Genomic DNA, 24,967 nt, shown 5'->3' with positions numbered 1-24,967 from the left:
TTCCCTCTCTTTTCTATTTTTCTCCATAGCACATATCTACTTGACAGTAATTTATATTGCCTGTCTTTCCATGCAAAGAAAAGTAATGTACTGATAAAGATGAGCCCCAACCATAAAGAAAATGAAAAATCATTTATAGCCTGTTTAGCTTCTCCGGGAGGATTACACAGAGATTACACATATTTCTGAGCCTACTGTAGATGGAAGGACGGACTAGGCTGACTTTGTCCATATACTGTCATCTCCCAAACACATCACCAAAGGAGTGACTGCAGGGAAAGCACGAAGCAAACTGAGTCCCGACTCCCCTGAAAAAAATTTTGAATTTCGGGCAGTGGAAACTATGTGTACAGCTCATCTTGGTGAATATTTCTTCTTTTTACAGAAAGATACTGAGGACTTCCGACGCAGGGTACTACATAAGTTAAAGACAAGGCACAGACTCAAACCGGACCTCAATTTCCGGCCCGGGCCCATGGATCCTTTCCGCTTCCGCCCGAAGTGACGACGTAGCACATGTTCTCCTTCATTTCCGCCACCCAGGATTCAGCTTTGGAAGGAGGAATCACCAGAGGAAACGACGACCGCTGTGAATCCGGAACGACATGGTTGACTCGAAGCCAGTTTCCTAGAAAGCGGATCCGGTAGGCGGGGATTGAGCACCATCTCCGGAAGTTGAGGGCTTTGTTTCCGAAGGGGATATCTTCTCGGACGGACCGTGCTGGAGCGTGAGTTCTGCTCGCGAGGTGACGGGCTGGGGGAGGTGAGGGCTCGTCTCCGGCAACTTTAGCAGTTTTCTTTGTATGATCCCTGTGGCTCCCTCCGCCAGCCTTACCAGGTGCCTGCCAAGGCCAGTCCGAGAATGCAGCATGGAAATGACCGAGTCAGCCTGTCCTCACAAGAAATACAGGTTATATAGTGGGCAGATAAAACGGACAGACAGTCGAGCGCATGTCCCGTGCCCGCAGTCCCGGCTACCTGGGAGGCGGAGGAACCCTAGATCCTCGGAGTTCTCGACCAGCCTGAGCAACGCATGCAGACCCTATGTCTTAAAAGCAGCGCTGATAGGCGCACGGTTTGTGAAAGTGGTGCTGGTGCCCTGGGTGCTCTATTACATGGGTTTGAGGGAGGAAAGAGTAAGGGAGAGATGACTAGGGGAGGGCAACCACCTGTTGGAGGGCTTGGTGACCTGAAGCTGAGAGGCCAGCGCGGGTAGCAGGACCCAGGTCGTAGAATGTAAGGCACCGTGATGTAAAGTTAGGGCCTAGCATCACAGCACTAGAACGACAAGATCCGATGTGCATTTGGAAAGGATCACTATGACTGCCGGCGAAGGTTGGATTATAGGAGGGCAAGGATTTCAGTAAGGTCACTGTTAGGGTAGAAAGCAGATGATGGGCAGTGAGTATAGGAGAGAAATGGGCAAATTAAAAATATATTTAAGAGGTAAGGAAAGAAATGGGTAAATTAAAAATATATTTAAGAGATAAGGAAAGAAATGGGCAAATTAAAAATATATTTAGGAGGTAAGGATTCAAGACTGTAGCTATTAAATATGGGATTTGAATGTAAAATATGTAATCTTTCGTATGGACTAAGAAAGTCCATTTTATTTTGCTAATATAATCCCTCAGACAGGTAAGCTTTTTTTTGTTTTTTTCTCTCTTGGTAGGACTGGGTTTCAAAGCAGGTGCTTGAGCCACACCTCTAGTCCATTTTGCTCTGGTTATTTTTGGAGGTAGGGGCTGGAGAACTGTTTGCCCAAGCTGGCCTCCAACAATACTTTCCAGCTCAGCCTTCCAAGATTACAGGTGTGACCACCACCAACAAATGTTGGTAAGGAGACTGGGGGAAAAGGAACCCTCACATACTGCTGGTGGGAATGTAACCTAGTACAACCACTTTGGAAAACAATGTGGAGGCTTCTTTAAAAACTAAACTTAGTCTGCCATATGATCCAGCAATACCATTCCTAGAGATATACCTTAAGGAATGCGACTTAGGTTATTACAAAGGCACCTGCACACCCTTGTTTATTGCAGCACTATTCACAATAGCCAAACTATGGAAACAGCAAAATGCCCCAGTACTGACCAATGGATTAAGAAAATGTGGTATTTATACACAATGCAATTTTACTCAACCACAAAGAAGAATGAAATTTTATTATTTGCAAGTGAGTGGATGGAACTGGAGAACATCATCTTAAGCGAAGTTAGCCAGGCTCAGAAGGCCAAAAATCGCATGTTCTCCCTCATATGCAGATTAGGGGAAGGGAGGGAGGTGCCACAAACAGTGCATACACATGAGTAAATGTAAAAACGATAAAATAAAAAATGTTAAGCAAAGGAAATAATAGGGACAATTTAAAAGTACAATCTTTTTTGAATGTACTAGTGACTGAAGTTTTCTTAGGAAGTTTTCATCTTGGATAAAGGAATTTCTGAAAGGAAATTGTCTTATTTATCTAATAATAAAATATATTTCCAATAAAAAAAATTACAGGTGTGAGTCACTGGCACCTGGCTCAGTTTTTTGGGTTTTTTAAAGGTAGTTTATTTATTTTGGCCAACAGATCCAGTTCAAGGTCCAGGGGCCACGTTTGGTGATGGCCTTGCTGACACAGTTCTGAAGGTGTCACAAGGCAAGAGACAGGGAGCAAGTGAGGAGACTTAACTGACCTTTATGGCAGATTTTGTGTGTGAATGTGTGATACCGGGACTTGAATCCAGGGCTTCCTGTTTGCAAGGCAGGAACTGCTTGAGGCTCACCTCCAGTCCCACAGACGCATTCTAGAGATAAATCATTAATGTATTAACCATCATGAGTGGATTAATCTACTTATGAGGGCAAAGTCCTAACCACCTTTTAAAGTACCACCAGACCCCACCTTTTTATATCTCATAATTGGAATTAAATTTCAACATGAGTTTCACTGGACAAACCATAGCACTATCCAATGATGATTCTAAAGTTTCCTGAGTGAATTACGTTAAACAAGAACAAACTCTTGAGACTTTCTAAGGACTCTTTTTTTTTCTCCCTATTATTAAAAAACATAAGGCATTTTTCTTCTCCCTGATCATAGATATTTATGTTTTGTTTGCTTGCTATAGAAAACTGAGGCCATACACAAAATACATTTTTAAATACAAAGGACAATAAAAACCATCTAATAATCTCTGTTCTCAAGATGGCTATATTTTGATTTGTTTCCTTCATGTCTTTTTTTTTCTGTGCATCTTTTCAGTAGACATTAGCATGAATAAAGTGAATTGCTGTTGTGTGCCTGGATATCATTTATAAATATTCTTTTTTTGTTTTAACAAAAAAATCAAATGTAATTTCAGCAAGTCAGAGATAACTTTTAAACTTTTTGATATGTTTTCTATATATATTTTGGTTTTTGTGTGATACTGAGATTTGAACTCAGGGCCTATACCTTGAGCCACTCCACCAGCCCTTTTTTTGTGATGGATTTTTTTCAAGATAGGGTCTCATGAACTAATTCCCCAGGCTGGCTTCGAACAGTGATCCTCCTGATCTCTGCTTCCTGAGTAGCTGAGATTTAAGGTGTGAGCCACAGTGTCAGACTCTTGAGTATTTTTTCTTTATATGCAGCTTTAAAAAAAAGAACCCTGACAAACTGATAGTTTAGCTACATTTTGTTTTGTTTTCCATTCAGGTGTTTTTATTTAATGTTAATCCTGCTTTCTCACATCAAACATTTGGCACTACAGCTTTGTGTTTTTGTTTTGTTTATTCAGTGCTGGAGATTAAATCCGGGAGATTGTACATACTAGACAAGTACTCTACTACTGAGCTATATTACTAATAAAACAGAATTTTTATTGGTCATTTTTTTTTTTCCTGGTTGTGGTGGTGTTACTGGGGTTTGAACTCAAGACCTTGTGTTTGAGCCAAGTTTCCTGCAATACTGTAGTTTTTATTAATGGTTGTTTAGTCACATCTAAACTCCTACTGGCTAAATAGGTTGTTCTCAGCTTTTCACTGTTAACATAATGACAGAGGCAGCTTATTATATAATTCTCAAATTCCCAATTAATTCCTTGAGAAAGAGTCCTAGAAATGGGGCCTACCAAGTGTAAGGATGAAATGAGCCTAGCACATTGTCCCACCAAAATATCATTAAGACACATTGATGCTGGAGTGAACCTGAGTTGGTAGTGTTTGCTTAGCTTGTGTGAAGCCCTAAGTTTACTCCGCAGCATGAGAAAGAAAAAAAAATGATTAAAATTGTTTTAAAAATAAAAATTTTTTTTTGCCATACTTAGTTTTTCCATTCATGGGTACAGTATTCTGTTGTACCCAGGACCTCGGGCATAGCCAGCAAGCACTCTACCACTGAGTACAACCCTGGCTCATATGCTTCATTCATATCTTCCTGTTGTGCTTATGTCTAAAAAGGGGCCAGTATGGGGCTGGCAGAATGTACTAGGTAGAGTGCCTGCCTAGTAAGTGTGAGGCCCTGAGTTCAGACCCCCACACTGCCAAAAAAACAAGACCCCCAAAAAGCCAGTATTGTTTAGTAATTTTGTGCTCTCTGCTAATTTCCATGTGGAATGAATATCTTTGGTTCAAGTATGATATTTTATTCTTTAAATATATTTCCTTGGCCAGGCGCTGGTGGCTCATGTCTATAATCCTAGCTATGCAGGTGGCAGAGATCAGGAGGGTCTCAATGAGGCCAGGCCAGTTTGAGAGATCCTGTCTCAAAAATACTCAGCACAGAAGGGGCTGGCAGAATGCCTGCCTAGGAAGTGTGAGGCCCTGAGTTCAAACCCCATAACCACCACCAAAAAAAAAAAAAAAAAGAATTAGTATTTGTGGCTAGATTCTGCTAAAATATAAATTAAATAGATCAAAAAATTAAAAAGGATAAGATGGAATAAGGTTTAATTGGTACCATAAGTAGCCTGTAATCCGAAAATTCCTGGTACTCTGCTTGTAGTTTGTCCATTGGGGAAATAGTCCCTCAACCAAGCAGCCTCCCATCTTGACAGGCAGGGGACCAGCTGACTCCCATGACTTTTTCCCAGGAATGGAAAAGAAATAGAAACAGCTCAGCAGGGTTAGAAAGACAGCATTTAATAAGGATGCCAAATGTGATTTGAGGATGGATTTTTCTAATGTACTAGTTATATGATTTTTTAAAAATTAAAATTAGTTCCATTTGCTTATTAGCAAGGATATTTGCTAAGAAATGAGTTATAGAGAGAGGGAGGGGGTGGGGGGAAGGGGGGATAAATGACCCAAACATTGTGTGCACATATGAATAAAAGAAAAAAAAAGAAATGAGTTATAACCTTAATTTTTAAATAAATTTTTTGGTTTTGTGCAGTAGAATCCTTCTTGTCTATGAAATGCAGTTAACACACCAACTGGACCTTTTTCCTGAATGCAGTGTGACCCTTCTGTTATTTAAAGATGTAAAGAATGCTGGAGACTTACGAAAAAAAGCCATGGAAGGCACTATTGATGGTTCACTAATAAGTCCTACAGTGGTAAGTACAATGTGTAAAAATTAATTAGCCATACTGAACACTTAAGAAGATGCTAACTTTTCACAATTTAGGTTAGTCTAAAATTTGGTTGTCTTGAGGTAAAAAGTTCTTGCCCAAGTCAAAATTGGCCATCCTTGAATTTAACAGTAAATGGAGGCAGAAGTGCCAGACCCTGCCCTAGAAAATAAGAAGGGTTGTAGTCTAGCTCTGACTACATTTGTGAATTGTGGTCTGGCAGATGCCTGGTCTTCAGCTTGTCACCTGTGGATTCTGAATAAGACAGTATCTGTGGAGGAGGCATATCGAAGTGGTGAAGAGCACATACTGGGATCATGTTACCAGGACCTAATTCTAGCTCTGCCACTTACTGTTCTCTTGAGCAAGTCCTAGCCAGCTCCTACAGAGTGCTTAATCTGTCCCTAGCCTTGTTCTAAGTGCTTTATAAATCCTAGCTCAATCCACAATTTATGAAGTGAGTACTGTTACTTTCTGCCTTGAACAGTAAAATACTAAGAAACATGCCTAAGTTCCCAAACTGGTAAGTGACAGAGCTGGAATTCAAACCCTTTGCTTCAGTTCCCTCATCTATTACATGCGAATAATATTGATTTAATTGAGTAGTTAGAGGATTAAAAAAATACAGCTAAAATGTTCGAATATGGCCTTTTGCATGTTTTCCCTCAATGTTATTTGGATTTTTTAAAAACTAAGTGCCTTGCAGCTTTAAAATTCTATATATTTTTTAATTATCCTGGCCTTTGAGATAATAGTTTTAAAAATATAGTCCATAAGAATAATGATGATCAAGCAATAGAGCATCTGCTAAGCTGGTATGAAGCCCTGAGTTCAAACCTCAGTACTGCCAAAAAAAAAAAGATTCACAATGAAGTAGAACAAGTGGGTACTGAGTTACTGTGGGGAGAGGGAGGGAGAAGTGTATGTCTTCAGAATGCTGCAGACTCTTAATTATTCTTTTTATTTTCTTTGGTAGATTGTTGATCCATTTCAGATACTTATAGCAGCAAACAAAGCAGTTCACCTGTACAAACTGGGAAAAATGAAGACAAGAACTCTAGCTACTGAAATTATTTTCAACCTTTCCCCAAATAACAATGTAATGTGGAATTTACTGACTTAATTTCTATGACCTTGTCATAATAGCATAAGTGTTTCCCATTGTTGGGTTGGAGGCAAAGTTCCTGAAAACAGTTATTAGTAATAAGCCAAAATAATTGTTAAGAGAGCTCTGGACAGAAAGTTGAGGTTTAGCACTGCTTCTTACTAGACAGATAAGCTTTGTTTATAAGTTTAACTAAAATTAAGTGAGGCTAGTATTATTTGTCCCTACCATGACCCATGTAGGGTCAGGAAGATCCCTCCAGTGTTTTTGGTTACGAAACTGACAGTAATTCAGATGATAAAACATTAGTCATAGATATTTTGTGTGCTCCTGATATCTTTCACTCAAACTTCCTGAGGGTAGGATGCATGTCTTACCCATATGCAGTGCCTGGAATTTGCTGGTACCTAGTATAGCCCTTACCACATGCCCTTTCACACACTCAGTGCATAGGAAGGTTTGTGGTTTGAAATTCTCATAGTAATGCTTTTATTTATTTATTTATTTTGGTGGTGCTGAGGTATAGGACATCACACCTGCTTGGGAAGTGCTCTACCACTTGAGCCATACCCAGCCCTAGGAATGCTTTCTTAATAAAAGTTGTGAGCTAATGACATTCCACATGTGCGGAGCACATGAGAAAAAAGGAATGAATTTTGCTGATGAAGTTTTAGTATCACTACTACAGCAACTACTATCATTCAGGAGAAGAATTAGGAAGCCTGTGGTATGATTTAAAATACATATGATCATAAAGTTCGTAAAATGAAGTTACCTCAGCATGGTAATAGAATTCCCCAGTGCTTGGGATAAAATTTACCACATAATTATTGTTTCTTGGAGGTCATTTGAAATAATTCTAGACACTATTCCTGTTCAAGTTACAGCTCTAGGGCAAAAGAAGCAAATGTGTTCCTGAGGAAAGGCAGATGAATAAGACAAAAGTTAAGATAAATGAAGCAATGGGAATATAAATTCCAGTCTAGGGGAGCAGTGAAGAAGCCATTCATTTTAGAGTGAGGAGTTGCCTTTGAGCTAGGCTTTGAAGCATGCATTCAGTAACCAAGCCATGAGGAGAAGGGTGACCAAACAGTGGACAAGCATGAGCACTGGCGGAACAGTATTTCATACTCTTCTGTAGTCCCAGCCCAACCAGAAGTCCAGAGTGTGTGCCTGGACAGTCACTTGGGGCCAGAAGGAGATTGTTTGCATGCAGTGCCAAGAAATCCGGGTTTGATTCTATAGGAGCAAGGTGCATCCTTAAACAGGGAATACTGTAGGGACAGTAAGAGTAGATGTTGAAAAGGGATTTTTGAAAGGGGAAACTGGGATGCAAAAAACAGGAAGAACCTGACTGAGGAGGAAAGTAGGTCAGGGGATGTTTAAGACATAGGAAACACTGGTTCATTGTTTCTCAGTTTTTGGTTTCTTCCTTAGATTTCAGAGGCTTTGAAAAAATTTGGCATTTCAGCAAATGACACCTCAATTTTAATTGTTTACATTGAAGAGGGAGAGAAACAAATAAATCAAGAATACCTCATATCTCAAGTGGAAGGTCATCTGGTTTCTCTGGAAAGTCTTTCAGAAATAACAAATATTTCAGAAGTCAAAAAGGTTTGTAGACCCATATTTTTAGAGGGTAATAGATGAAGAGTAATGCTGATGCTATTTATTAATTCCAATGCACCTTCTTTTTGAGCTTTTAAGAAATAGTAATGCAGACTGGCGCCAGCGGCTCACACCTGCAATCCTAGCTACCCAGGAGGCAGAGATCAGGAGGATCTAGGTTCAAAACCAGCCTGGGCAAATAATTCACAAGACCCTATCTCAAAAAAACACCCATCACAAAAAGAGAGCTGGTGGAGTGGCTCAAGGTGGAGGACCTGAGTTCAAATCCCAGTACCGCAAAAAAAAAAAAAAAGAAATAATAATGCAGTTTTTTAAATTACTTGAAAAATAATTACAGATTAAAAAACTTGCCAACAGGTGTAGCTCAAGCAGTAGAATAAAGCACCTGCCTAGCAAGTATAAGGCCCTAAGTTCAAACCCCAGTACCACAGAAAAAACTGGGCTGTGTGTGGTGGTGCACACATCTGGCATCTTAGCATTTGGGAGGCTGAGACAGATAGAGAGCTAGAGGCCAAGCCAGGCTATGTAGTGCAGCCCTATTGCAACCAAACCAAACCAAACCAAACACATGAAAGGTGTAGCTTTTTATAAAGTATAATTAGAAATATAGTTAGTAAAGGCATTCTCCACTTTAAGAAAATGGATATTGTTAAATATCAAGCTTATATAATACATTTAGAATATAAAATATGAAGTTAATATCTAAAATCTAGATGTATACTTTTTATTTATTTATTTTTAATTTTGGTTCTGTGAGACAAGGGCTCTCTTTATAGCCCAGGGCTGGCCTTGAACTTACAGTCCTCCTGTTTCAGTCTCTTGAGTGCTGGGATTACAGGTATGCACCACCATGCCTGACTTAAATGTGTGCTTTTAAAATGTTTTTTATGTTTAGAGAATTTGGCTTTTTTTGTTCATGGCTGTACTTTAAAGGGAATATTTGCCATATGTGATGAATGCCATCTACTTTGGATATTTCAATCATGTTTGGGATTTTATACCAAAAATAATTAATGGTAATTCATTATTTTATACCAACAATTGAATGGTAATTTCACTTACATATTTGTATAATAGTAATCATTGGTGTATGAATATATCACCAAGTCATAATTTGTCTTTCCTTACAGATATACAAACTGTCTTCACAAGAAGAGAGTATTGGAACATTATTGGATGGTGTCATTTGTAGAATGTCAACAAAAGATGTTTTGTGAAATGTTAGAAATATTAACAGAAAATTTCAGCATTAAAGAAACATTGATGCTTACCTAGCAAGCACTAGGCCCTGAGTTCAAACTCCAGTTCCACAAAAAAAACACACTGATCCATCTTTCCCAATTAAAAAATTGTGTTCATTATAGAATAAATGCAATGGAATAAAAATGGAACCACTACTAGTCCTACCTTTTTATTATTTTAAAGATAACTACTGTTACTATTTTTTGTTTCAAATATATTTTGTTTTTGTATCATTGGAATAAAAAAATTGCAAACACTTAATTGAATGCCTATAGTATACAAGGTTCTTGCCTTAGTAATTTTATATCCATTAGTTTATATCCACACTCCCCCCCCCCCCCGCCTTATTTCAAGATACTCTAGCTTTTCCCTTCCAGACCTCTGGGTCCTGGTTCTGAGTGTTTACACACAGTAATTCTCATAGCAGCTTTGTTACATAGATACTTGTTTTATCTCCAGTTTACACACCAGGCAACAAAAAGATTACGGAACTATTAAGTAACTTGTGTAAGATCACAGATAGTTTGATTTTTTTTCTCACTTTATTGGTTTTGATTGGTCAGCAAACTTCTGTGAAGGGTCAAATAGTGAATGTTTCTCATTGCAGTCCACATCAACTCCGAGGTTGAAGTTCTAAAGCAGCTGCAGATAACACAGGCATAGTGACCATGCTCCCATCCCAGTTAACCTTCATTTACAAAAGCAAGTGGTGGGCAGTATTTGGCCCAAGGTCAATAGGTTGTGGACTTCTGAGTTAGGCTAATTGGCTTACTACAACAAGTTTCTGTCTTGCTCACTCCACATAGCCATCAGGAATCCAGGAAAACTCAGAGAGTGCTTCAGGAAAGGTCTGCTGAAGGTCGGCCACTGCAAAGCTGGAAAGAAATTTCTTAGTGGCCCAGAAAGCTTCCCTGTGGCAGTGACATTGCTTACCTTGTTTCATTCACACCAACTTCAAAAATGGGGGAGGGAAGAGGGAGGATGTTCCGACCTTGTGCTGCAAGGTGGAGAGGTAGAAATTGTCAGGACCAAAGTACATGGCACTTCCTTCGTACTTTCTGTGCTCCAGCTTCATGGCCACCCTCTCCTTTAGTCCTCACTGCGCCCCGAGACAGTACACGTTTCAAGCCAGGCATGGTGGTTTATGTTGGAATGTCAGCACTCAGGAGGCTGAGACAGGAGCCCTCAATATCTGGACACCAAGCCACCCTGGCCTACATAGCAAGACCATGCCTAAAAAAGAAAAAAAGCCGCCTCTTGCTTCCTTGAATCAGCCAATAAGAAGTGCAGGGGGCCTGGCAACCTGCTTGACAACAAGATAACAGCTGCATCCCGGGACGGCTCGCTGGGGGTGCTGTGAGTCTCAGATCCCGGGAGCTGATCGGGGTGTGCGGTGAGTCTCTCGGCTGCCCCAGCGGGCCCTCGCGTCCTGGAGAGGGTTGGGGACCTGGCTTGCCGGTGGTCACGCGCTCCGGCGGGAGCGACACAGTGGACATTAGCGCGTCCTGGATATCAGGACAGGACGCAGGTGCGCGGTCTGTGAGTCTGTGGGTGCTGGGACCTGAGGTAACGAACAGGCGGAGGAACTGGGGCGAAGAGTGCTGTCAAGCACTGTACCAGAGTCGACCCCAAAGACGTAGAGGCGTAGCACAGTTGCACCTCAGCGCCATCTGAAGGGCAAACAGCCTTAGCTTTAAAACCCGTCTGCTGAGGGGAGGCAGCGGAAACCCTCATGGTGAAGGGCTTGGGCATGACTCTGGCTGAGGGCCCCAGCTTCATGGGAAGATACACACTTTGCCCTCAGGGGTCTCCTGTAATCCATGGGAAGATAAATCTGGCAGGACATTGTGACAGTCCCACTCAGGTGGCCAACAATGGGCATGGCTATTGTGAGGGATTAACCTGCAGTGTTTGGGAAGTGATGGCTTGAGAGGGAAGGAAGGAAAAGTTTGTGGTTGGATGATACGGTCCCATAAAAAGGAGGGAGATGGAGGAGCCGATTTCATGGGAAGATGATACAGTTTGGGGGACCAGGTCTCATACACACACACACACACACACACACAGAGGATGGCTTTATTGATATAAAATTCACATATTATATACTTAATCCCTTTAAAGTGTAAATTTGGATCGTTTTTAGCATCTGTCCCATTTATATGAAATGTCCAGAATAGGAAAATCTGTAGAGACAGAAAGTAGATTAGTGGCTTCCTATGGCTGGCTGGGGAAGAGGGAGGGGGAGGGGAGGGTAAATGGCGGGGTCAGTGCTACAGGTTTTTTGGGGCTGATGGAAATGTTCTAAAATTACAGTGATAATTGTACAACTCTGAGAATACATTTAAAACAGTATTACATTTTAAAATGATGAAAAATGTGATTAAATCTCAAAGCTATTTTTAAAGATTATATATGATTCCATTTATATACTTCTTTTTTTGAAGTATATAAAATTTGAACTTAGGGCCTCACACTTGCTAGGTAGGTGTTATAACACTTGAGCCTCACCTCCAACTATAAAATAGTTTTTTGTTTGTTTGTTTTTGTGGTACTAGGGTTTGAACTCAAGGCTTGGTGCTTGCCTAGCAAGTACTCTACCATTTGAGGCACAGAAGCTTTCTTAAAGTAAGAAAATCCCATAAACTGGATGTAAGGGAACAAGTCTGTAATCCCAGCACTCAGGAGGCAGAAGCAGGAGGATTTTGAGTTTGAGGCCAGCCTGGACTACATAGTGAGACCCTGTTAAGGCAAGGAAAGAGAAGGGAAGGGAAAGGGGAAGGGAAAAAAGGAAAGGGAGCATATGTTAATTTTTTCCCAGGAAATGGTATTACTTATTTTTTTCCCTTGACTCAAAGGCTCATAAGGAGTTGAAACCCTTATAGTTACAAAAATAAAACTGTCTGCATAACAGGTTAATAAACATAAGAGTTCAACTTCACCAATAACCCAACATTACAAAGTGGAAAACTTGTTTAGAAGTCAAAAGACATCACTTGGAAGATTGCTGTGAGACAGTCATGCTTGTACAGTTTTAGGCGTGCACAGTGGCGCCATTAATGGTGTTTGTAAACTCCTCCCAGTACTTGCACTGTGGGGAAGCTAGCTTAAGAAAACAGAAACACACACAAAGATTTATTTGCAAAAGTTAACTGAAAAGTTTAAAAAAACTGTAAAAATAAGAGAATAATTATATATGTGGTATGCCTCACATCAACTAAAAAGAATGCTTTTAGAGATGATGGTCTGGCAAGAGGCAGTGTTACGGATTCATTAAAAGCACAATATCTGGGCTCAGACAGATCTAAGTTTTAATCCAGACCATAGTATTTTGAGATTTGGGGAAGTATCAACTCTCTAACTTCAGAGGAAAAATGCCTTTATAATGGGGAGATCCGGCAAGGCACCACCTTAACCAAGCAATCAACTGTGCCGCACCTGTAATAGGACCAACTGACATTATGTATCTCCTGATAAGATGCCTAATAGATACACTACTGATTCCTAAAATACATAAACTTACTAATGAGCAAATTGATTACATCTAGTAAAGAAAGATGTCAAGTATAATCTTCAACAAGATGTCACCTTCATTTAAAAAAGAGTTCTAGATTGAAGGCTAGCAGACATAGCAGATAAACACAATGTAGGATGGAATGCCGCAATGTCAGCAACTTACTATTAAATAGTTCAGCAAAACAGTGTGTGTGTGTGTGTGTGTGTGTCTGTGTGTCTGTGAAATGTTTTGGTTGGACAATACTGTGGATGTACTAAACACCACTACGTTGCATACATTAAAATGATTCATGAAAATATTAACATAAAATAAGACACCTGCCTACCATCCTCTGTCTTTCATAGATCCGTTTAGACCCTCAGCATTGGCTAAGCGGAGACAGGTAGATTCCAAGGACTCAGTTCTGTCATGTCAAATCAGGGCTGAGAGCCTCGAATGTGCTAAGACACAGAGAATCACCTAAAACCCCTCTAAGCTCCAGAGAACTGCTACCATTTGGTATAAATACGTGGACTTTTCTATGTGCCTGTGTGGATGCATAGGTTTTAAATTATTTCCAAAATGAATTAAAATATACTTTTCTCTAATTTTTGGGGGGGGGTATAAAATATCACCATGAGCCAGGACAATCTAAATTTTAAAGCCATCTGGGGCTTGAAAACTCAAAAAACTGATAAACATTGTACCCCCAGCACAAAAATTAAAAACCCTGAAAAATAAAAGTACACCAGCCTAGCTAGGTATGGTGGTACCCACCTGTCATCTCAGCACTCAGAAAGCTAAGGCTGGGGGATTGTCAGTTTCAGGCCACCCACCTTGGGCTACATAGTGAGACTGTCTCAAAAATGGTGAGGACAGGAGTCAGCATATAGTACCTGTCCATTGACTCAGGATTGAATAGGGAAGTGAGGAAAAAAAGCAAATAAAAATGATTTATGAATATTCCAAAACCAGAATATTCCAGATACACAAAAAGACTCATTATAAATAGTAAAAAAATAAAAATAATAAAAATAAAAATCTTTATCATTCTGGTAAAGAATTCAAACAGCAGGACACATATAAAAATGGCAGGGAGGGAGTCTGAAGCTTAAGTTTAGTAGCTTTGCGGTAAATGAGCCTGTTTTCATTCCTGCATTCCTTGGAATAAGCAAGCTGCTTGTCTCTTGTTTAGTCATTCAGCACATGTTGATTGGGCCCCTACTAGGTGCCAGGCTGTTCTGGGCACTTAGTGATATCACTTAGTGATACATCAGTGAAACAAAGAGATCAGATCCTTACTGGTAGAGTTCACTAAGAGGAAATTAAGAGCAAGTGGATAGCTATAGAATTTACAGCACGCTTGGAGGGTGCTGAGAAAGCTTCAGTGAAGGGAAGGGGAGAGGTTGGGAAGGGACCAGGGTGAGCTGAATTCTTGATAGGCTGGCATGAGTAGGAATGACTCAGGAGGAGATCTGGCATAAGGCTGTGTTAGGATCCACCCCCTTGAGAAAGCAGAATGAAGGAAATCCTATGGGGCCAACACAGGGAGGTTATGGATTGGATCAGGGGATTGGACAAAAGGCCCTACGCTGGGTGGTGGGCAAGATGAGCCCCTGATGAGAGGGAGGCCTTTTTCTACCTCCACAACAGAGCCACCCTGTGTGAGCCAAGAAGCCTTAGCCTTGACTTACAGCAACAGAGAGGGCTGAGCAGTCAGGGATGGACTGCTCAGCCAACAGAGGCTCCCATTTCTGTTTGGATGGACACTGAGTGAGGAGAAGCTGGGGTGCTGTGTCACATGAGAAGAAGAGTTGGGTAGTGGCAGGGGGCCTCCCTGGAAAGGAGGTTGGGGGAGGTACAATGTGTGGATCCCAACTACAGGCCAGCCAGGGCTGGGGGCCCAAGCATAGGGTCAGATCCTATCCAGGGGCCCCAGTGATGGCTCCAACTACAAGTGGTCAAACAGACCAGAGCCTTGCCTGAACTCAGGCCCTTCTTCCTGGAAGATGCCCAGGTAGGGACTAACTCCTGGATATCAGAAATGCCTGCTCAGCAGGTTTCTTGGAATTTGGTACCCTTAAAGGTGGGGGAGAGGATGTGCTCCACTGGCAAAATACTAGGTTACAGGGAGCATTCAGGTTACCATGGAGTCACTGGGAACACACATACATTCAGTAGTTGAGAAAAGCTTGGCTGGATCATGATGTACTTTGTACATTCTGAGAACCAAATCTATGAAACAGAAAGCCTCTCTGAAAGCATAGGAGAGAAACAAAATATTGATTGTTGAAGAAACACTAAATTCCAGTCTGAGAAAATCTAGGAGGAGATAACAAAGACAGAAATGTCACTTTGTAACAGAGTCAGTGGATACACAAATTCCGAGCTTTTATAATTAGAATAACCAGTTCTCAAGGAGAGGATGCACCAGTATCAGGGTTACACAGAGCTTACCTTAGAGACATTCAGATCACCTGCCCACCTGTGTTTGCCAAGTGGCATCACACAAAGGAAAGGGACTTCCATCTACACAACAAGATAGATTGGCCAGCCAGAGCCCACATTAGGACCTGGTGTTCCCCAGAATCTTGGAGGTAGGGAGTCCCTCGTTGGATGATTCCACCTCAAACAGAGCCCTCAGGTCCTTGAGAAGGGTATGCAGAGGGCAAGAGGCTTATTAGCTGGTAAGGTTTACACACATCAAAAAAGGGAACAGGAAGTATTGAAAATGGCAAGTTTTCTAAAGACAGAGCACTAAGAATAGGCAAAGGTGACACATCTTCTACTACTTACTACATTTATTTTAAAAAAGGAGAATTCTGTGTATGGTTCCTTTTCCCTTGCCCTTGCTCTGCTCCTGAGAGAAGAGCCCCGAGACTCCTGTGTCGGGCCACCAGAACTTCCAAGGCCAATACAAAGACTGTGGGAGGGAAAATGACTTTCTCCTACTACTGGGGACAAATGAGCTTGCTTAGTATTTTATATAAATTTTCACATCCTTTTAATGAACATCATAACCTTGAGGAAGGGAAATGAACATTAGTTAAGAACGCTCAAGGGGCCGGGCACTTGTGGATCATGCCTGTAATCCTAGCTAATCAGGAGGCAAGAGATCTGCAGTTCGAAGCCGGCCAAAGTGAATAGTCCGAGAGACCCTATCTTGAAAAAGCCCATCACAAAAAAAAGGGCTGGTGGAGTGTCTCAAGGTGTAGGTCCTGAGTTCAAACCCCATTACCACACACAAAAAAAAGTTCAAGGGCTGCGTTGTTCCTTTGCCCTGGTCCCTTACCTCGACCCATGCTAACCACTCCGTCTCACCACAAGATCTGATCATAAGAACTTTTGCATACAGGCTACATCACCCTCCTTAACTTATTCCCTATGGTGAGATCTGCAGCAAAGGCCCAATTCTACGACAGCTGTCAGGGTTTCTGGGACCCCTGACATGATTTAGTAATTGACAATGAACTAGAACCTCAGACTTTTCAAATGAGGACATGTCAGAAATGACCTAGTTTGCAATATCTCATCCTTTTGGAGATTAAGAAATTTGTCTCAGCCAAATGAGCCACTTCACCAAGGAAATGGAATCTCCCCACCTATAAGCTGATTCACAGCTCCCTGAAATCATCCACCATGAACTTCGGCATTCAGGAAAATCTGCCTCAAATCCTGCCCTGTTCAGCAAGACTGCCCTCAGGCTCAAGTGCATGATCTTTGCAAACCCTCTGCTGTTTTGGAATTCCCAAACTTGTAAGCGTCTCTCTTTCCCACAAATCTGCAACTGTCCACATGCCCATGTGCCGATTACCTCCAGCCCAGAAAGGATTTATTCTTCTCTGGAGCCTGGGAAGCCTGGCTAGCCAAGGCTTTCCCAACTCGTGTTTGTGCCAGGTCTCAGTTCCTGGGAAGCTCTAAACCTTGAATTGAGTCCTGGTGTTTCCCTTGCATTTTAGCTGTGAGCTTCCAATTTAGGGCTCTTGAGGCTCAGGGCTGGCTGAAAGGACTAACAAAAGACAAGCACTAAAACCAGTTCTCACCACACAGCATTGCGAATGTCCTTAACACTGATGAATTCAACTCCATGTATATTGTCAAATTGTCAGATTGAACCAGTGTCACTTTTGTCAATCATAAACAAAGAGTTCACTGAAGAAAGCCAGTTTTTTAGAGAGCATCTCAGGAATGCATAGCCAGCAGTAAGAAATATTCACAAAAGCACCCGCTAGAATCACACCTTGCAGTAAGGCCACCACAACCTTCTACAGCTTATAGAGCTGCCAAGATAATTACCCAATAACTGTTTGTAGAAGCTGGGAGAAGCTCTGGTCTGGTTACTGATCTTTGAAGGCTTCCGATTTTAAACCTTTGACCAAGAATTGTTGTTTCAAAAAATATTATGCAACCTTCCTCATTTCTCCTTCAAAACCTCTACTTGCTTCAACCACTGGAAAGTGCAGAGGAACCTGGCACCTGTGTCCCATTGAAATGCTTTGCTATTACCTGTTAAACTTAATTTTTGAAGAATCAGTTTCTGTATCTTATTTTAGTGTCACAAAGAAGAAGAAACAGCATCTTCCTGTGTCCACTGCTGTTATATTTTCATCTCTGCACTGGATAATGACATGGCAAAGGTGAGGAAGAAGCTAAAGAAAGAGATGTTATGGTTGATGGTTCAATGTACAACTGGGGCTGGAATGAGGGGCTGAAGTGATGTGACCTCGAGCTCCAGGCTCTGTAAGAGTGGCAGAGAGAGAGAGAGAGAGAGAGAGAGAGAGAGAGAGAGAGAAAAGGAGGGAGGGAGGGAGGAAGGAAAGAAGGAAGGAAGGAAGGAAAGAAGGAAGAAAGAATATGATCCCAGGAAACTGGATGTCGAATAGAGAAGGTGAAGCCCTGTGTGCTCGAGGTTATTTGCTCAAGGTTATCAAACATACAATGGAAAGAGGGCTCCTCTGTGAGCCCAAATGAGGCAGCGCGCCAATACAGATGGAACACTACTGGGAGACCTAGGACACTACCATCCTCATAAAGAGTGAACCACAGTATGCCTAGGAATTGAGGGTGTGTCACCTCTGACCAAACCCTCAGTCAGGCATGGGTGCTGGTAGGCTGCAACAGGTGTCTACCTACTTCTATACATAAAGGATTTGCAAGATAATAAGACCTCAGAGTGCAAATAGTCTGAGCCCTCCAATCCCTACCTCGGTGGTTGAGCATATGTGACAGGAAGGAGGATGGAGTAGATTGCTCTGATGATGGGTAATGAGGAAAAATTTAGGAGGAAACAGAACACATTCTAATTTTAGGATCTCTGAATTGTGAATTTCTCATTATTTTTCAAATACACAAGAGATCATTTGTGTTACTTCCTACTGTTGATTTCTAGAAGAAAATACATTTTCCAAGTTAATATGAGTCAAATTGGATCTTGACCTCCAGAAGTTTGCTCTGACTTCATGGGAGGCCAGCCACTCTGACAGAGCCTGGAGCTGGTGGTCACATCACTTCAGCCACTTATTCCAGCCCCAGTTGTACATTGAACCATCAACCATAACATCTCTTTCTTTAGCTTCTTCCTCACCTTTGCCATGTCATTATCCGGTGCAGAGGTCATCTCTGACCTCTTTCACAGGCTTATCTGCATTTGAGTCATACTAATCTCTACCATTTCAGACCTGAAATGCACCTCCAGCGGTCCAAGTCTCACTGTCTTCATCACCTCTCTCTTTCCAAGTCACTACCATGTCTTTTGGGCCTCTACTACTCCAGAGAACCCAGACAAGGATCCACCTGCAAGCCATTGCAGATCACGGGATGCAGAGTAGTGGCAACCAACATCAATTGAGCACATTAGTGGTCTGTGCCTTTTCCTTTGGCCAGGCTTGTACATTGGCTATCACAGTAGGCTGTATTCATTCATAAGAGCCCTCCATGGCCTGCTACTCTCATGAGCAATTTGCACACCTGTACCTGGGACCCTTCTTTAGCTCAGCTGCTACGCTTACCTCTGGTGGGGATCTGTTACCGTTCTTGTTTTGCATGATCATTCCCCACATACAAACCAAGTCATATTCTCACTCTCCTCTCCCTTTCCTTCTCCCTCTTCCTTTCTCTCTCCCACTCACTTCTCCCTGTCCTCCTTCTCCCCCTCTCCTCATCTTGCTCATCACCTATGGTCTCCTGTGCTGCTAGAATAGAGTCTACACTACGAAAGTTCAATGTTCGTCAGGTCCCTGTGAACCTCACCACTCCCTCCCTTGTTGGTCAGGTTGGACAACTCTCTCCAAAAACTCTGACTATCATTTGCCAAAAGCTGTGTCTTCATCCTGCCTCAGTGGTATTGACACTTCTCTCATTTTGAGAAGCTCCACTCACTGCCCACTGAGGCCAAGCCTTCTGGGTCTGAGCCTAAGAGCTCCTCCTGGGAAGTCTTCTTATCCCCTCTCCTGGCAGCCCTGATGTGCCCACCCCACCCTATAACAGCTGTGGGGACAGCTTGTTTCCTACGGCCCCTGAGAAGCTCTCTAAGCATAAGACCCCACGTCAGCCACCTCTCTGCTTAATACCATGTAACTACCGGGCTCCTGGCCACAATGAGCATGAGAGAAAACTGCAAGCAAATTCCATGTCCTCCTGCTTCAGGAGCCATGAGAGGAGAAAGCCAGGGCCTTAACTGCTCTGCCAAGGTGGGTCACAAGGGCAGAAGCTGAGTTGCTGTTGGTAAGAGGAGAGTTCAAGGAGAAGGGGTTGTTCTTCTGTGATGCTTTGCCTGTCTTAGGGAGGTGCACCCTCAACTGGCACATGTGACAAGTCTGATGGCTCTGCGCAGTCACCAGTTTTTACAGTATCTGCCCACACTCCTGGGCCTGCCAGCAGGACATCGGCTCTTCTAGGAACTGGAAAGGCAGCTCAGCAGCTCAGTCAACAATTTCTAAGTGAGGGCCTGATGGAGAGGAGGAAGGATAGGGAAGGCAGTGTGGGGAAATGCCAGGATCCATTTGTCTAGGACCAGGTTCAGCTTGGGCAGGGAGAAGTCCAGCTGTGAAGGACCTTGTTGTTGAGCCAGGGGACATGGACAATTGCCATGATGTGAGATCTCAGGATGAATGACAAAGTCCCCAGACTCCCCACAGGTATGCGCACTGGATCAGGGAGGGCCTCATAGAAGACCAACCTTGTCAAGTGAGAGATGCTGCAGCTTGAAGGGACAAGAGGGGTGGCCAACCTCCCATGAGGCTTAGGACACTTGACTCCTCTCTGAGCCTACATTCCTACAGGTTTATTCCCTGGGGATTACAAGGTGAATGGAATCCTTGCTGTGTCACTTTTCAGCCCTTAACCTGAAGAGATTTTTATGATTAACCAGGAGTCAGCCAATGAGGTGCCAACCTGGGATTGCTTCCCAGAGGTGAAGCAGACCTGTTTGCCATTTCAAAGCTAAGGCCACATTGGATGCTCTCAGCTCTGTGGAAGCAGGTGAGAAGACACAGGGTAAGGTCCAAGTGTACCCCTGGAGTCCCATAACCTTCCTGGGGTGTCAAGGGTGGGGCATTTTGGAGCTTCTTCTTTGTAGTTTGAGCTTTTATAATTAAGGGGAGGAGGCCTTGCTGAAACTTAACATTGGGCTGTTACTTGTAGGGACCCTAGAGATGAAACAAAGACTTAGGGACTTCAGGTCTATCTGCCAAAAGGTGCCATCTCAATGTACCAAGAAGTTTAGAGAGCCTCTATTAGGGTAAAATCGGTAGAAGGGAAGAAACTGTACATATGTGTATACATATATATGCACATATATATAAGTACTTCAGATAAATTATTTCATTAAAACCTGAAAACAAATCTAGAAAACAGCTATTATTTTACTCTGCATGCAAAAAAAAAAAAATACACACAGGTTCAGAGAGGTTAAGTGACATGGCCAAGGTCACACAGATAGGAAGAGGAGGAACCAGGGTTCCAATCAGGTATTTATAACCCTACATCTTCTCTTAATGGTGGTGTCAGGTTTCCTCTTGGGTGACATCAGAAAGACACAACCTTGATCAGGGTCTCAAGGTGCCTGGGAGGCTAGGAGCTATAGGGGAACTCACATGGCCTCCTTTCTCTTCTATAGGGCTGCAGAGAAGTTGTGCGGGCAGGTATTGCCTTGACTCATGAACACTGAGATCTCAGACACAGAAGTCTCCATATGGCTCCCTATCACATCCGCAAATACCAAGAGAGTGACCACAAGTGGGTCCTGGACTTGTTCTCCAGGGGCATGGAGGAGCACATCCCTACCACCTTCTACCACATGCTGATGCTGCCCCGCTCTCTACTGCTTTTACTTGGGGTGCCTCTCGCTCTACTCCTGGTCTGTGACTCCTGGCTCCTGGCTGTTGTGTGCTGCTTTACCCTGCTTCTTTGCCTGTGGATGCTGGCCAGATACCCCTGGAGACAGTATGTGGTTAAATGCTTGCGCACAGACATGGCTGACATCACCAAGTCCTACCTTAGTGTTTGTGGCTCTGGCTTCTGGGTGGCTGAATGTAGGGGGCAGGTGGTAGGCATGGTGGGTGCTCTGTCAGTCAAGGCTCCCCCACTGGGGAAGAAGCAGTTGGAAATATTTCACCTGTCTGTGGCCTTGGAGCACCGAGGAGAAGGGATAGCAAAAGCCCTGGTCAGGACTGTCCTCCAGTTTGCCCGGGACCAGGGCTACAGTGAAGTTGTCCTTGAAACCAGTGATTTGCAGCATGGTGCCCTGGCTTTATACCAGCGCATGGGCTTCCAGAAGACAGGCCAATACTTCATGACCATATTCTGGAGGCTAGTAAGCATTTATACAGTTAAATTAACATATACCCTCCCTTCTGCACAGTAAGGAGGCCCATGATCTATGTCCTGTGTACAAGTCAGAATTCTTTCCACTCTGCTGTAGTAACAAGCAAACCCTGCTAGTTCAGTGGTATAAGCAATAAAGGGTCATTGCTTGTGCATATCTAAATCTAATGAGTCTGATAGTTTCTAGGATTGTTAGGGACTCTGTTCCATTCAGGATTTCTGGGATGCCTGTGTTTCATTTTGAAACAGGATAGATTAAGGACTATAGGCAAGGACCATAATCATGGGAGTAGATGTCAAACAGATTTTAAAATTGACTAACACATAATCCAATTAAAACACACATTTTTCTCTTAATCCTAATACTTCATAACTGAGCTGTAGCATAAGATAGAGGAAAACAAAGAAAAGAAAAAAATACCCTTGACCTTGCCTTAATCTTAGTGTGCTCTGAGAACTAGATAAGCAAACACCAGTAAAATACCTATCTTGAAAGGAGCATCTAGTGAAAGGAGCATCCTTTGCTTAAAGGCATATTCTAGAAAAGCATATATTTATATTACAATAATCCAAATTTAGTAAACTGACCAGACTTAGTATCTGTGGGCTGGATTGATAATGTCAAATCTATTAACTACCAAAGTGACTAAAATGTACCTGGTGCTCAGAATAAAAAACAAGAAAAAAAAAAAAACACTTATCTAAGGAATGTTTGAGCCAAAAGCCTCTGTCTCAATTTAAATTTTATATTTAAAATTTATGCTTACACACATATATAAATCTCCCTGCTACTGGAGCCACTCCTGGCATTTCTCCCAGTGCCCACACTACACCAGTGGGGTGTTGTGTGCTTTGCTTTGCTTGCTGAATAAAACTCTACAAGTTTCTTATCTTGCCTGTGTCTCATTTTGAAACTATTTTCTGTATCAAGAAAAGGACTTACTGGGTAGACATCCCCATTATCTTGGGGAATCTCTTCAGATTGCCACTGAAGCTCAGTGACAATATGTGTAACACCATATTAATGTTGCATAAAAACAGTAAAAAATACAAATTCAGGTGTACTTAGCTTATGAGTCTTAGGCCAGTAGTTTCTGCTGGGCTTGCATGGGCAGCTTTTAGGGATCTCATGACAAATGTGAAAATGTCCTGGGTTGACTGCTGTGCCAGGGACACTCAGCTTCATCTTAATCCAGGAGGCCAGCTCAGGCAGGGTTCAAGGTTCAAGGTTCAAGGTTGCAGAGCAACCAAAGCCAAAGCAGAAGCAGTAAAAGCTTTCCCAAGTCCCTGCATGTGTTGTATGTGGAACATACCAGACTCTGGGAGAAATGAAGCCTCCTCTGTAGTCCAGAATCTGTAGTTATAGAGCAGTGGGGCTGCATGTGGCCCTGTGAGAACAGGGCCAGGGGAGTGCTCTAGGCTCTTGTCACTGCAGTGGGATAGGAAGTTGACTGGGAAGGAGTGAGGGCTATATTTATGGGGAGACCTGGGTGTGTCAAATTCTCATGGAGGTAGTTGGACCCAGTCACATGGTAATCGTGACTGAGGAGAATCCAAGCACAAGCAACCCTGTGGGTTTGGGAAGAGTATGTGGGATTGATGAGTATCCCATATTTGCTACTCTGGGATATAGCTTGGTTCCAACTTCTATTTCCAAATACTCAGGGGCTCCAGAATATGTAAGTGTCTCAGGCAGTAAAATGTCATCCTGGAAACCTCTGATACAAGGCTGAATTTGCATGTGGGTCTGTGCTGATGTTTGTAGCACTGTCTCTCTTTCCCAGCTACTTCAACTTTAACACTGGGATGCTCTTGAGTGTCCAGAGACTTGACTCATGTGCTTCTCTTCAAACCAGAGGCTGATTCCCCCTGATTAAGTAATCTAGATACTACTTATCTAGTAATTTGTGACTCTCTGGTAATATTGTATCCTGCTGACAACTATCTCCACTGAGTGAGCAACTTGGCAACTCTCTTCCAGTCATGCCTACTGGCTTTGTCACATGCCTAGTTCATTACATGGACCCTTTGCTAGGTCATGAGATGATTCTAAACATGAGTGACTTGTGTTCTGGGCACTCTGCCTCCATGCTGCTTTGGTCTTGGCCTTGATAGTCACTGCAGCAACCCATCCCAGTGCTTCTCTGAGAACTCAACCATCCACACATCTGTTCTCCTGTTCCTCCCACTACTCTAGTCCCACACTGTTCACATCAAGCATTTGTTGCATACTAAACTGTGGTTCCAACTTCATACTCAATGATGGACTCCTCAGGACAGCTTCTAGGAGGTCAGGAGGTACAGGCCATGCAGCCTCTCTCTTACTCTGCTGCCACCAGCTCTCCTTGCCCAGCAAGGCCAATGGTTCCCCATTGGCAAAGGGTAGGTATGGGGCATGAAGGAGGACCATGGTGGACTTTGGGCTCTGAATGTTTTATTCAATAGCAGGGAAATAGTTTTTTATTCAGCCAAAACACAAGTGGCAGGCCCTGGTTGGGCCTACATGACAGAAGCAGAGATGCCAGGAAGGGCAAGGAAGGAAACACTGTGATTGTGAAATGATTAGGACGCTCCCCTTGGGAGGGCAACTTGGTAGGGAATCTTGTGGGGTCTTACATACAGATTATAGACTGGCTCTGGAGATTGTCTTAAAGGTCTTAGGATGGGTGGTCCAGAGCAAAGATGAGTCCTAAATGAGGAGCCTCTAGGAAGCCTGGTCTTCCCTAGACAGTGGGACCACCCTGTGTGTGCCAGGAGGACTTGACCTCCAACTTGCAGCCATAGTGAGAACTGAGTGGCCAGGACTGGCTGAAGGAGGACACTAGCCCTAGCAGGGGGTCCCACCTGTGTCTGGATGGGCACTCAGTGAGAAGAAGCTGAGATGCTGTGTCCAGAGGGCAGAAGAGGCGAGCAGTATAAGAGATCTCTCTGGTAAAGAGGTCTGGGAGGAGACAATGTCTAAAGCCCAACCACAGGCTGGGTAGGTCTGGGGGCCCAGGCAAGGGACAGTTCCTATCTAGGGAGCCTACCAATGGTTCCAATCTCAGGTAACCACATTCTACAGAACCTTGACTGAGACTGGACTTTTTTCCTAAAAGATGCCCAGACAGGGACTTGCTGTTGGATGTCAGGAAT

The 24,967-nt window shown here is 42.9% G+C and overlaps 2 protein-coding genes across 21 annotated transcripts; both read left to right on the top strand.

Annotated features, from left to right (window-relative positions):
* The first annotated feature begins 516 nt into the window (after positions 1-516).
* On the top strand, positions 517-9,665 carry Tprkb (TP53RK binding protein). Of its 11 annotated transcripts, none has more exons than XM_074050011.1 (6): positions 517-728; positions 1,673-1,836; positions 5,426-5,525; positions 6,517-6,639; positions 8,083-8,259; positions 9,405-9,665. In XM_074050011.1, exons 3-6 carry the CDS (start codon positions 5,484-5,486, stop codon positions 9,489-9,491), a joined length of 429 nt encoding a protein of 142 aa, XP_073906112.1. In that variant the 5' UTR covers positions 517-728; positions 1,673-1,836; positions 5,426-5,483; the 3' UTR covers positions 9,492-9,665. The 11 variants fall into 11 exon arrangements, with proteins under 11 accessions (XP_073906112.1, XP_073906113.1, XP_073906109.1 ...); XM_074050007.1 differs by having other exon boundaries at positions 518-728; positions 5,366-5,525; XM_020184940.2 differs by having other exon boundaries at positions 518-728; positions 5,363-5,525.
* Positions 9,666-10,753: 1,088 nt separating this feature from the next.
* On the top strand, positions 10,754-22,722 carry LOC109699979 (N-acetyltransferase 8F1-like). Of its 10 annotated transcripts, XM_074049998.1 has the most exons (5): positions 10,765-10,909; positions 17,563-17,646; positions 19,466-19,698; positions 20,379-20,488; positions 21,126-22,722. In XM_074049998.1, the coding sequence occupies exon 5, from the start codon at positions 21,201-21,203 to the stop codon at positions 21,870-21,872; it is 672 nt and encodes a 223-aa protein (XP_073906099.1). In that variant the 5' UTR covers positions 10,765-10,909; positions 17,563-17,646; positions 19,466-19,698; positions 20,379-20,488; positions 21,126-21,200; the 3' UTR covers positions 21,873-22,722. The 10 variants fall into 10 exon arrangements, with proteins under 10 accessions (XP_073906104.1, XP_073906095.1, XP_073906103.1 ...); XM_074050002.1 differs by lacking the exon at positions 19,466-19,698 and having other exon boundaries at positions 10,762-10,909; positions 20,379-20,503; XM_074049993.1 differs by lacking the exon at positions 19,466-19,698.
* The last annotated feature ends 2,245 nt before the right edge of the window (positions 22,723-24,967 follow it).

The sequence above is a fragment of the Castor canadensis genome, chromosome 12 (assembly GCF_047511655.1).
Source record: "Castor canadensis chromosome 12, mCasCan1.hap1v2, whole genome shotgun sequence".
Classification (NCBI taxonomy): Eukaryota; Metazoa; Chordata; class Mammalia; order Rodentia; family Castoridae; genus Castor; species Castor canadensis.
This window is presented reverse-complemented; position numbering and strand designations above follow the sequence as displayed.